A 14091-nucleotide genomic window follows, 5' to 3' on the forward strand; every position below is an offset into this window, starting at 1 on the left:
TGAGTCCAAATTTCCTAGGTTTATGTGTAGGATGAGAATAACTCCAAAATTCCTTAATGCATTTTATCCTAAATTTTGGATATGTGCTCCCTTTTTACAACATTGTCAAGCCTCTTTTCTCTTAATCTCTGAGATTAGGGTCACAATGGCTACGTCTACACGTGCAGCCAACATCGAAATAGCTTATTTAGATGTTGCGACATCGAAATAGGCTATTTTGATGAATAACGTCTACACGTCCTCCAGGGCCAGCAACGTCGATGTTCAACTTCGACGTTGCTCAGCCCAACATCGAAATAGGCACAGCGAGGGAACGTCTACATGTCGAAGTAGCACACATCGAAATAGGGATGCCAGGCACAGCTGCAGACAGGGTCACAGGGCGGACTCAACAGCCAACCGCTCCCTTAAAGGGCCCCTCCCAGACACAGTTGCACTAAACAACACAAGATACACAGAGCTGACAACTGGTTGCAGACCCTGTGCCTGCAGCATAGATCCCCAGCTGCCGCAGAAGCAGCCAGAAGCCCTGGGCTAAGGGCTGCTGCCCACGGTGACCATAGAGCCCCGCAGGGGCTGGAGAGAGAGCATCTCTCAACCCCCCAGCTGATGGCCACCATGGAGGACCCGGCAATTTCGACGTTGCGGGACGCGGATCGTCTACACGGTCCCTACTTCGACGTTGAATGTCGAAGTAGGGCACTATTCCTATCTCCTCATGAGGTTAGCGACTTCGACGTCTCGCCGCCTAACGTCAAAGTTAACTTCGAAATAGCTCCCGACGCGTGTAGATGCGACGGGCGCTATTTCGAAGTTGGTGCCGCTACTTCGAAGTAGCGTGCACGTGTAGACGCAGCTAATAAGTATTAACAGATGAGAAAGATAATTAAAACACAAAATTCTTTACTTCAGTATTCTGCGAAGAATGCAGGCAAAGGTCATAAACAGATATGACTTTCCCCAAGTGAGGAGTAAGAGGTACTATAGAAACTTAACATAATGGCAGAAAAGTATCAAGAAGTAAATGTCTGAATGTTTGTAAAGCCCCAGTCATGCTAAAATGTCCCACACATAAGGTGTACTGATTTTTGTAATAAACAACTTTAACAGATACAGAGCAAGGCTTGGAAGCCAACCAGAAGATGCACGAAGGCATAAAAAGTTCAGAAATGAGAACATGAAGAACATTATGAGTTCAGTTGTGTTCACTAAAGATCTGGGAGTTGGAAGAATGAGCCAAGAACTAATAATAATTGTTGCAAGAGATAGCAGGGCAACCTAAGAGGAGGGACCCAGACTGTGAAATTTACTATTTGTGGAGGTAACGTTGAGCCTAGGTGTTGTCACCTTTTGAGGTATGGTACACAAGTCAGCTGGCAAATACTTGTCTGAAGAAGTGAATTGAGAAATGGCCTTGGTTTGAGTATAAATTCCAATTTAATCTGTGAGGGTGGGGCTAATTGGTTCATTTCTTTTCCTTAAGGGAGCTGATTTATTCTAAATTTATGCAGGAATGGAGCCTATATGTTAATGTGTGTTATCAAGAGGAAATATGCCTATGATAGCTAATGGGCAGGGCTGAATAACGTATTATAGAGCAAGTTGATTTCTATAGAAATTGACATCTAACAGTCTTTTTCTTAGATGCTCATATTTAGCTTGAATATTTTCCTAGTCTAAAGGATTTTTTCCTTTTAGATGCTTCTGCATGGCCCCTCCCTTTTGGAAGGGGCATGCAAAGGCAGCTGATCTGAAATGCAAATGAGGTGTGAATTTAAATATCGCAAATCATTTGCATATTCTGGCATGATTTGGATTCTAGAAGAGCTATTTTTGGAAACCAAAGCAGTTGTGCAGGTGGGTTTCCTTTTGAAAGGGAGCCCCCTCCCCTTTCAAAAGCACCCTTCTTTTTCCTAAATTTTTTTTTCCAGGATGTTGCTGGACAAGGGAATGCCAGACTAGAGAGGTTTAACTTATATGTAAGACAAGAATAGTAAATTTTGGTCCTTTTTTATTCCTGTTTGGTAAAGAAGTATGTTGACATAAGAAATGGGAAGAAAAATGCCCTTTGCATTACACCAGGAAAAGGCAATCACATCTAGATTGTTTAATCTGCATATTTTTGTTCCATTATTAAGCCAGGGATTCAAATTTGCAACACACTGTATTTAGATTTCTAGTTCATGAATGTATTATGACTAGGTTTTTTTTTTTTTTAAGTCTCGTTTCTGAAGAAATCAAACACATGGGTTGTGTCTACACTATCCCAAAACTCGAAAAGGGTATTGCTAATGGCCATTTTGAAATTTACTAATGAAGCGCTAAAATACATATTCTGCACCTCATTAGAATGCCAGCAGCCGTGGCACTTCGAAATTGCTGCAGCTTGCCACCATGCAGCTTATCCAGACAAGGCTCCATCTTCGAAATCCCTGTATTCCTATCAGCCATTTCGAAGTTTTGGGATAGTGTAGACGTGGCCATTGACTATGCTTACACGGACATGAACCGCCATCAGCAGTATGCATATAGGTGGTCTTGAAAATGCAAATGGTCACTTATTTTCATATTCGCTTGGTGGCATAGGCTGCTGCCAACTCAAAAATGCTGTGTAAATGTGGTTCTGCTGGCGACCCCATCTTTGTTGGTGGCCTCTTATGCCTGGAAAAAATCAGACCCACATTTACACAGTTTTTATTGTGCCAGCAGCGGCATCTGCCACTGAGCAAATATGAAAATGAGCAGCCATTTGCATTTTCAAGACCATTCATTCGCATACTGCTGCTGGTGTTTTGCATCTGTGTAACCATAGTTAGTCTTTAGTTTCTTGTGAGCCTCCTGAGGTATTTCATACCAGCCTCTGTTGACTTGGAAAGAGGAAAATTGGATTGGAAGGGACTTCCTTGATCACTGAACTCCATTATTGGAAGGAACACCATAATATAATCTGTTGTTTTTTTTCAGGCTCCTTTTAATAACATATTGAGATTTGCCACTGAAACTCCTATTGAGAGAATTTTTCCAGAATATCGCTACTCTAATGGTTTAAAAACCATCAAATTTCAAATGTCTAACTATATTCATGATTAATTTATACCTATCTGTTCTTTGCCATCATTTTTCTTTAATTAAATAGCTGTTCCTGTTGTTATTCCCTCCCCTCAACCCCCCCAGAGTATTTATTAAAAAAGGCATGTCCTTGCCAAGGCTTCATTTTTCTCTAACCCTAGCCAAGTTCTTTTTGTCTTCTCTGCTCTTCATTCCCTATATTAACTGTTTTCTATGCCTATTCCAGTTTGAATTCCTCATGAACTAAGTTTTGGTTTTTTTTCCCCAAGATGAGTTCCTACAAGTGCTTTGTACAATGGCATTGCTGTTTCCCTATTTCTATTGGAAATACCTCTGACACATTTGCCTCTCATTTGCTAACATAAATGCTACTATATCAAACTTTTAAGTGAAAGATCTAACTAGCATTATTGAATAATTTAACCAAAATGAGTTTTCTTTATCTCATAGTTCTCACTGGGCTATGTCCTGCCCAGAACATGATCTCTGTCTAGCGTGCATCTGAATAGTGCTGACTCATGGAATATCTTCCTCAGAATATATTCCACATTTCATTTCTTGGCTATGGCTGCATTTTCCAGGTGTGACACACAGGGTATTTTTTCTCATTTCTCCTATTTACATAGTACAGTATCCACACCAAGCTTAAGCTGTACCAGAGCTGTGTCATATGAACATGACTATATTTCTCAGAGTGCTGGCAGATGACAGAGTGTGACCTTGCCAAGCTCTGTTCCTTTCATACCACTAGCCTTCACAAGATACTTCTCATCTTTTGGTTGAAGACAGTCTGCAACCATGATCTGCTGCTGCGATGCCACCAGGAGGATATGACTACTATCATCATGAGAAGATGCTGGAGATGGATAGGCACATGATGAGAAGGGAGGTAGATGCCATTGTAAAGATAGCACTTCATTGGACACCTGAAGGGCGATGGAAATGTGGGAGGCCCAAGACAACATGGTGCGTACTGTTGAGGCAGACACTAAGAGAATGAACTACAACTGGGACACATTGGAGAAAATGGCCAAAGACAGAGAGAAGTGGAGGACCTCGTTGTTGCCATACACGCCAGCAGGCATAGTAGACTTCAACTAACTAACATATCATGTGGTTCTTTACCAAACAAGAATAAAAGAATAAACTTATTAGTCTTGCTTTATGTAAGATTTTTTTCCCCTCAGTTTTGTTCTATAGTACATAGTAAAGACATACTGCGTAACTAATTAGATGGATACTGGTTGTATTTTTCAGTGCTCAAATATGTATTATGTGCTCTTTGGAAGAGCTAGGAAGAATTATCCCTATATAAACTTTGTATATGATACAGTGAACTGAGAGAAATAGAGGGAGAGTGTATGAAGAGTATCTGAAGAATATCAGTGTAATTTGTCGGCGAACAAATTATAGATGCCTGGAGGCTGCACAGGTTCAGGCGTATTATTCAGTTGTGTATATATTTGGAAGCTGTCTTGTCTAATTAGTATGCAGCATGAGTTTAAATTCCTGTGAAAAGAAAATGATTGCATTTTATACAATAGAAAAGGAAAGTGTGAAAAATGAAGTACAAAAGTATCATGGTGATACACCCTGCTGTTTTAGGCCCCGGTTGTCTGAAAGTGTTTATTAGCCAAGATGCCAACATAAGATTGGGGCTTAGATTTTGGAACAGTATAGTAGTTATGTAAAATTTCAGCCTTGTATTTAAACTTGCTGAAGAATATTGCATTCATGAAACTATTTAATCTTGCTTTTAGCACTATAAGAATTTTTGTTAATCGGTGTCCCAAAGAGCTTAAATTTGGAAGACATGAGTAGCTTTAGAGTTGATTTTGTACACTGAGATGGACAGATTCCATAAGGGGAAAAAGAATATAACATCTGTGATTAAAGATGGATTTAAAAAAAAAAAAAAAGCTTAGGAAGACTACAGTTTTTTCTTAAAGCCTTTTTGCGGGTGCCCAACGGTAGATGCTAATATACCTGGATTGCATATCTGTGTTTATATATTTGTGTTCCTGCAATTAGCACTTTTGATACAATCTTTGCCAGACCCTCCAGCTGTTTCCTCTGGGATTAGCTACACATTTTTTTTTCCTGGATGGACTTGCCTCCAGTTAGCCCTATCCAAGCTTACTTTACTTTCACCTGTGGTTTAATATTGGGACTTACCGTTAAGTGGCTGGCGACAACTGGGGGTCTGGGCAAAGGGGTGTGTGTGGGTGTGTGGAGCAGGTGAAGGTGAAGGAGAGTATCACTCTGGCATAAAGCACAGGCTGGGTATTTAGATTCCTCAAGTTGGCCCCTGGAATTCCGGTGTTGATTTGGAGGGCCCGAGGCTCCAGTTGTCACTGCTGCCTATTTTCATTTCTGCTTTAAACACGAAGGTACTTTTCTGTAGTAGTGACTGTATCAGAACTTTGAGAGAGGTCTAGAAGCAGTACAGTGTTCTTGGTACAGTGGAACCTCAGAGTTATGAACATGGAAATGGAAGATGTTCGTAACTCTGCAATGTCCATAACTGAACAAAATGTTTTTCTTTCACAAATTTACGAGTGAACATAGACTTAATACAGCTTTGGAAAATCACTATGCTAAAGAACATGCTGCTTTTAACTATCTTAAATGAAATTAAGCACAGAAACAATTTCTTGCCTGTGTGGTTCTTTTTTTAAAATTTTTGCTTTTATTTATAGTACAGGTTGAACCTCTCTTGTCCGGCACCCTAGAGGCCTGACTGGTGCCAGGCGAGAGAATTTGCTGGATGATGGGAGGTCAGTATTTTCTAGCACATTACCAAATGCTTCTACTGCTCAGTGGGTTCTTAGAAGACACATTTAGGAGTGAATTACAGCTAAATAACAATTTTGCTACTGCCTTATTGTGTAGTTTTGGTTCTAAACGTGGTGTGCAGTTGAATAGTCTGTTCTTAACTCTGGTGTTTGAAACTCTGAAGTTCAGCTGTATATGGGTTACATTACAGCCAAGATTATCCCAGTGGCCTCATTAAATGAAAGAATAATTAAAACTTTCTGTGTATTTTAATTGTGAATATGCAATACCCTCAGCATTTTACTTGTAACGTTTCATAAAGTTTACTTGTGAGCATGGCTTCCTGATTATCTGTAAAATGATTGACTGGTTGCCAGTTGGCCAACCTGTGAGTAAGATACCATAATTATAATTTGCGTCTTTGGATAGAATGTCTCTTTGGACAGTGTATAAGGCTGTTTTTTCCATGAAAATTAAATAACTGAATAGTTCTTTTTTAAAACATTGACACATTCATATTTGTATGCTAAAGTGTTTTTATGTAACATAATTTTCTTTATGAGCTCATATTTTAAAATAGTAGATTTTTATAAGATAAAGCAGTGGGAGCTTTCAGTATATTAAGTGGAACTTTTTGTGTGTGTCTTGGCATCGTTCCCTGTATGCTCATAATGTATCTGTAATACTGAGATTTACTTTAGGTCTCTTTTTCAACAAAATTGGAGTGACACTCTCCTGTAATATATAATAGGTTGGAGTCATTTAAAAAACTGACTTTTGCCCTTGGAAGGTTTTGTAATCCATCCTGGAAACCCCTTTTTTAGATAAAGCAGAACTGGTCTTAAAAGTGGATACAGATATTTTAAAGAGTTTGCTGAAGGTGCATGAAAAATGTGCAAAGTAGTTGTTTTCTTTTTCACTCTTTGTAACAAATACACATGAAACAGTATCTTTTTGTTTGATAACCCTGCAAACCTGTTGCTTATTCCACATTTGGAGCCATCATCCTATCTTCAAGCCAGTGCCACTGATTGCTGTGCAAATGATTGAACTGAATGTAATAGTTTAAATTTTTCATGAGGCGCTTGAGTTTCTAATTATAAAAGCTTTTACAAAACTGCAAATGTAAATTGCAAAACTGCACAAATAGTGGTAGCAAATTAGCATAAAATTGAGTAAAGTAGGAAATAGTATTTTTATAAAGTATTTTTGAGTCCTACATCTCCAACTTACATGACAGGCTGGTTCAAACCAGTTTGGGACCGGCAGAAAAACCATTTTATATCTCACTGAACTACAAGAGCCGATATTCAGTGTATGACCATGCTTCCACATGAGGTACCTCAGTGTAATGTAACATGCCTGTGTGAATTTGGTACGGTAGGGTGATGGAGTGGAATGACTAGTCTGTCTGAACTGATGGATGTACATTGTAGAGTTAAGGTAAAAGATGATGGAGATTTTCTGTTATATGGGGTGGGGGGTTGTGATTTGCCCAAATTGGGGGTGATAAGAGACAGCTGCATTAGATTGAATGTGTGTGGGAGGGTGGCCCCCATGTTATTGCCAGAGAACTCTCTTTATAAAGCAGCTTATGCTTCACACCGTGTAACAATGGAGCAACCAACATCACAATAGCTTTGATGAGCCTCACTGACTGGAGACTCCAATGCAGCTCATGTTTAACATTGTTATCTCTGGGGAAATATTGTTGATTTTTGACCACATGGCTAAGCTAGGCATGGTAAAAGACTTCAGATTTTCAAAACCCAGTGGCAGTGCAGTAATAGTGAAAGATGTGAATTCATCCATTTGCCTATTGCAGCCAGCTGCATCTTGAAATCAAAAATGGTAATTGTTCTTGTATGAACTGCACACGTTTACTCAGTGTGAATGTTCAGATTTCTATTTTGCATATGAACACTTCTGGCTTGATCAGTGGATGCATTTATATTTTGGTAGTACAACTTTTGTGCTGTTTTTTAAAAATGTAGTCTCCTTTTGACTACAGGAAACCTGGTAAACATTAATTTGTGATACTTGATCAGAATTCAAGAACCACAGGAAATAGGCTGTGCTCAGACATAAGCCTTTCCTATTTCTGTGCCAAAGTACTCAGTACTCAGGTCTGTATCTTCAGACCTTTCCCTGGGTACCTCCTCCAGAACTACTGAGGAACCTAAAGTAGAAAAGGATCTGGTACATTCCTTCATCTGGTTCAGTAATTACATGTCTGATCCCTCACACCTTTCTCCAGAGATGCTTCTGGATGTATGCCTGCAGTTTAACATCTGACACCCAGAGAGTGCGAGAGAGTCCTTCAAAGGAATCTGTCTAGCTCCAAAACACTTGCTGCACATTTTGTATTTTTCAGTCACCTCCCTTTTCAAAATTTGCGTCTATGTATTACCTTTTTCCTCTATCTAGTAGTTTTCTATTCATCTCTATGCTGTGAGACTCAGGAGTAAGGACCTGAATGCTGAGGCCCATGGTTCATTTTATAGCTACAAACACTAAATAACAGAGAACAGAAAAATGGGAAAAAAATACAATGGCCGCTTCGAATAGGAAAAGACAATATTAAATAAAATACGGGATTTCGTTTTGCTCATCTCCTAGACATCATCTTCCATTCCCTTTATATTTTCACAACAACTGACATTCTTTAGGAACCTTTTGAAAAAAGTTTTTTTTTTTTTTTTTTTTTTTTTTTTAACTTTTGGGGCACTGAAATGGAATTTACTCATTTTGGCATGTGACAAACAAGAATGTGACCTTTGTTTCATCATTCAAGAATGTGCAGTGGCCTGCAGTGAAAGATGTGGAAGCCACAAGATTTTTAGATTTCCCAGTAGTGAACAAGAGCTGGGAGCAGCATAATATTTTTGGTTTAGTTTCATGAATATAAAAGAAAAATGTAAACCATTGAAAAGCTAAAAAGAAATTTATACCTGTGAGCAACAGTGTGAATCTGGGACCAGAAGGTTTGTTGTAGTGTAGTGGTAATGATAAAAAAAAAAAAAAACAGGGGGCACTGTGTTATGTGTTTAGGGGATCTGGCATTTATTATTCTACTTCTAAGACTGGAAGAAATAGTATCTGATTCAATAAACATCAGTTGATGGTTCCTGTAGTAGTAGTATTTTCAGGATGTCTAAAAAATACAAGGCATTACAAATACCTGAAGCAGTGTTAGTGCTGTAGTCTCAACACATTTTTTAAATATAGTTTTAAGCAAAATATATTAAGATTACATCACTGTGGGATACCAAAGGTAAATGTTTTCAATAACTGGAGAGCACATATTTCAGGGAAAGCTGAATAGGGTGCAGAATCCTTACACATTAGGTCAGTGACTATAATGTATTACCTACTTGATCCTGAGGTGAGGTTGGCTACCTTGATAAAGTGTAAGGTACCTTGCTGGGGATTATCATTTATTCTGCTTTTGCCTACAGAAAGGATGCAACTTTTCTCTCTGACTATTGTGTCCAGCACTATTCATTCATGAGAATTAAGTTTTGTGCTTGCACACACATACTCTTGCATACTAATGACAAATGGCAAAGTTTTACTTATTAATATTATGGTCCCAAAAGTACAGTAGTTCAGCTCATGTTTTCTTGGTTGGTTTTTCTTATGAGGAGATTATGTAGAAAGATGCTGGTTCTCCCAAGTAACGTCCCTGTGGGTGCTCCGCTGTGGGTTTTGGCGCTTCCTCAAGCCAGTGCTCAGAGATTGTTCTATAGCTGTGGTTTCCCACTGCATGCGTGTGCAGTATCACCTCTTAATGCTACTGGCATGCTCACAGCACAGGCCCCTCGGTTCCTTCTCTACCATCCTCTGCAGCAAATGGAGTGTCAGTCCTCTTTCTCTTTCATTGAAACAAAGAGGAGTTAGTTTAGTTATAGTTCTAGCTGTTCTTTTACAAGTTACATTTCCCATTAAAAGTAGTTTATTTTTATTTTATTTTATTTTTTTTGGAAAGGTTAGATTTAGAGTTAAGATTTGGTTTAATGTGTCATCACCATGCCAGGCTCCTTGATCTCCAGACGATGCCCAGTGTGCAGGAAAACCATGCCTGCTTCCGGCCATGTGTCATGCATTAAGTACCTGGGTGAAGATTGCCAAAATCAATCCTTCACTCATTGCTCCAGCCTCACAGCGAGGGCCAGGTCGGAATATGCAAATAGGCTCAAAACTTGTCCCTACAAAAATTCCTTGCGGCCATGAGCCCTGGGACAGTCATCTGCTGCAACAACAGCATGGGAGACCAAGGGTACAGACTCTACATGTTCCTCTACCTCAGTCGGCATCCCAGCTGCTAAGGCGGGCATTCTTCTGGCATGTTTCTGGCCTCTGGTACAGTCTTCACAAGCCGTGTCAGTCAAAAAGGTTGCCCCAATGCCCCCAGCACCACTGAAATGGGCACTTTCAGAGCCTAGCTGCCAGCATTCAGCATCTCTGGCACTGTTGGTACCACTGGCTTCGGCTTCTTCTACGCCAGGACATAAGTCATCAAAAATGAAGACTTGGTCGTCTTGGTCCCTTGGTCACCTTCTCCACACCCTGGCCACTTCTGGGACTGGCGCAGGCCACCAACTCACTAGCCTCGGCCCCTTTGCTTCTGGGTGAAAGCTTCTCAGCTACTGCTGGCTGACTTGTCACTGACTGTGACTCTTGGCTGCTGGTCTCCTAACTTAAGTATTTCACCCTAGCTACGGGTCTCGGACAGAGAGACCCAGATTTTGAGAGGTACAGCCTGTAGCAGTAATGAAACCTGCACGTGGCTGTTAACAATCTTTTTTTTTGTTTTTCTTAATAGTGTACAACATTCTGTTTTAGTTAGTGCTTGAAATGACATCTGAATTGTATTGAATTAGTGTATTCTGGTTGATAACTATTTTCTTGTTTGTTTTTTATTGCTTGCCCCTTGCAGGAAGTAGAGGTTTGTATATATATCTTCTGCATTTTGCATTCCTTTCAGTTTTTGTATGCATGTATTGATTTCTTATGTCATGTTAAAAGTAGGCTGTTTTTCCTCTTCCAGGATGATTATTTCCGTACATGGAGTCCGGGTAAACCATTTGATCAAGGTAAGAAAATATCCTATTAAAATATATGAATGTTGTAAATGATTTGAATGTATAAGTGAAGTCTTCTTCATATTACTATTTGAGATTTAAATATAGTAACTAGAAATGTAGCCTTGCAGTCTCTCTATACATAATTATTTTAAATATTTATTTTGGGAGAAGGACCAGGAAAGCAGTAGTAACTTATCAAAGTTTAACACTTCTCACCATAAGAATGTTTCAAGGTTAGAGGTCAAATGCTTCAGTGTCCCCCCCCCATGGGAATCTGGAAGAAGGACAGCTCTACGGTTAGATGCTTCATCTGTCCTTGTGAAAATCCATTCATATTTGGCTGAGTTGTAGGCAACTGAGAATCAATATTGGTACTCTTTAATTATGCTCAGTAGATCTTGCTAGGGGCTTGCTTACTGACATCTTTCTGGGCTCTTGGTGAGAACACCAAATTGAAGGCTTGGTGCAACCACTGAGATGTGCTCTGTGTGTGTGTGTGTGTGTGTGTGAGAGAGAGAGGTTTGTGAAGATTGTTGGGTAAAAAAGTTTTGACACTTTTACATACTTGGAAAATCAGTTAACCTCTTGATGCATCATTACTGTTATCTGTCATCAAAGGTTTCCATGAGAAGCTTGTCTAGAAAACTGTACTATAGAAAGCCTGTGTGGTAGGAGAGTTTGCAAGAAGAGTCATTAGAGAGATGGATGAGCATGGATGAGGAGGAGTTGTGGGAATGCTTCAGTGCAGATTGAGAACTTGAGTGTAAAACGGCAAATAAAATAGTCCAACCATTGGAGATTTTCTCCTTTCCCTGCTTGAAAGCAGAGGCTATACAACTGCATTTTCTATTGTCTGTGTAATCCATTTCTTGTATTTTGCTCCAAAGCTTCTTAGTAGGAGAGTGAAACTGACTAGAACTTTGATTTCTGATTGCTAAAACAGAGAACTTCAGAAAGTGGGACTTCTTTCCTGTATTTACAGTAGTAACACTGCTTCCTCCATAATGTATATTTGTGTAGTTTAATTTCAGTTGATATTTTTATGATAAAATCATTTTGTAGTTAAGAAAATTGAAGCTGAAACACAACCATATGTATTCTCTCCTGAGTGGCAGGCTGGTGGGTTTTGTCCACATGGGTCTAACGGATCACCATATTTAAGGTTGGGAAGGAATTTTTCATGGGTCTGATTGTCAGAGACCCTGGGATTGTGCACTTTCCTGTGAAGCATGTGTCAGTTGTAGATTTAAACTAGTGTAAAAGGTGAGTTCTCTTTAAATCATGATTTGAGATGTTCAGTAACTCAGCAGAGGTTATGGGTTTATTGTGGGAGTGGTGGCTAAGGCTCTGTGGCCAGACTTTTGCGAGAAGAGATCATCTAAAGCGTTTTTGAGATGGGTGGAAGATGGGAGGGTTGCAATGGAATGAGGAATCTGAAAGAGGAAGAGGGCTATATACAAGAATTGAGGTAGAATGTGGATGAGGGGATATTAATGTGTTTCTAGGAGAAAGTACATAGCGCATGCAGTAAAAATAGTGTGATATGTACACACACAACAGACATCAGCTATGTCCACAGTAGAGAGTTTTGTCGACATAATCCCAGTTTTGTTGGCAAAACTTGCAGAGCGTCAACACCAAAAACACATACTGTTAACAGCTTTCTGCCTCTCCCCTCTTTCTTGACTAAACCTATTGACGGGGAAAGCTGTGTGGATGTTGCAGGGGGGCACCCTGTCTGCTGTGCTTCATCCGCTTTCATGTGTGGCCTCAGTGTGTTGACAGAAGTTTTGTTGGAAGATATCTTCAGACAGTAACTTCTGTTGACAGATCTCTGTAGTGTAGACATAGCCTTTTGTAGTTTCACATTTTCTGTAACTATCAGTTATTTTTTATTAAATCGCAGTAGGAATTTTATTATACAGTTGTCAGTTACATTTCATTTCTTGATTCTAATCCCCCCACACTCTTTTTAAGACACAGTACACGTACTGTAAACTCAAGGCAAACTGAATTTTGACTGAGTTGGGGAAAATATTTTTCTAGGTTCTCTGACTTTGCATGATAGTTTCAGCTCAGGATAATATCTGAAATAGAAATTCCAAAAATGATTCTGTGTTAGAAATACAAAGAAAAATCTTAAGTCATTAGTAAGAGTCACTATATAAAAAAAACGAGTTTGGTTTGTTTTGTTAAAATCAGATGACATTCTTTGCTACACTTGGGAGAGTTGATTAGGTCTGGAAGGTGCCAGACAGAAGGCCACTTTCATTTGGAATCTGTCTATGAAAGCTGTGCCACCCATTGGGCAGTCGGGGAAGAGGTGGCTGCTGATTGGCTTACCCCTTGCTCCTCATAGTAATTAATTTAAACCCCTACCTGGAGTTTCTCAAGACTTTTGCCCCCATTTTATCTGAGTAGGTCTTTAATGGTGACTGCATTTTGTGCTCAAATCATATACATCATATAGCATGAAATTCTGGCAGACTAAAGTTCTGCTTATGAAGCTGTGCTACTTGGTGTGAGCTTGTACAATCAATATTCTGTGATCTGTGCTGAATGCCTGATGGTTTAATGTGCTGATTTTGTCCTATATAATACTAAGTGGCTTGAGATGGGCCTGCTTGTGAGACCGTCTGTCCTAATGACACGCCAACACAGTTGTGATAATTGGCATCCCTTGAGCCTGGCCATGTTTGAGTTAAAAGACAGAGGGCTGATAACAGAATATGTTGTTTTTGAAACATTTTTTTTTGCGTGTTTGGAAAAGGCTCCCCAACATACTCCAAAGTACACTCATCCCTCGCTATACGAGCACAATTGGTTCCCAACTTTTTTGCTCATACGCAAAAACTTGTAAGAAGGACATTAAATTACCATTAAAATACATGTAAAAGTGTCTGGTTCCTAATGCTCCAAAGTCAGCAAAGGAGTGGCAGCAGGTGGCACTGCTTTGGAAAAGTAAATGAACCTCGGGTTGTGTGGGGGTTGGAGAGGGTTAAAGGTTGGGGGGCAGTTTGGGGCCATGAGTGGAAGGGAGGGTTAAAACCTGCAGGCGTCGCCTATGGAGGAGGTGATGTCTTGCTCCTCCTGCTGCAGCAGAGGTACCTGGGGGGCAGTGTGCAGCGGGTAGGGAGATACGGAAGGGGACGGGGTGGGT

General features: G+C 39.9%; 1 protein-coding gene across 1 annotated transcript in view; it reads left to right on the forward strand.

Annotated features, from left to right (window-relative positions):
- The window catches only part of SPOCK3 (SPARC (osteonectin), cwcv and kazal like domains proteoglycan 3), a 414135-nt gene that overhangs the window by 118757 nt on the left and 281287 nt on the right, over positions 1–14091 (forward strand). The window contains exon 3 of the mRNA XM_074993065.1: positions 10895–10940. Within this exon, the coding sequence (XP_074849166.1) occupies positions 10895–10940 (46 nt within the window). The remainder of the gene's footprint in view (positions 1–10894; positions 10941–14091) is intronic.

This window comes from Carettochelys insculpta, chromosome 4 (genome assembly GCF_033958435.1).
Source record: "Carettochelys insculpta isolate YL-2023 chromosome 4, ASM3395843v1, whole genome shotgun sequence".
Classification (NCBI taxonomy): Eukaryota; Metazoa; Chordata; order Testudines; family Carettochelyidae; genus Carettochelys; species Carettochelys insculpta.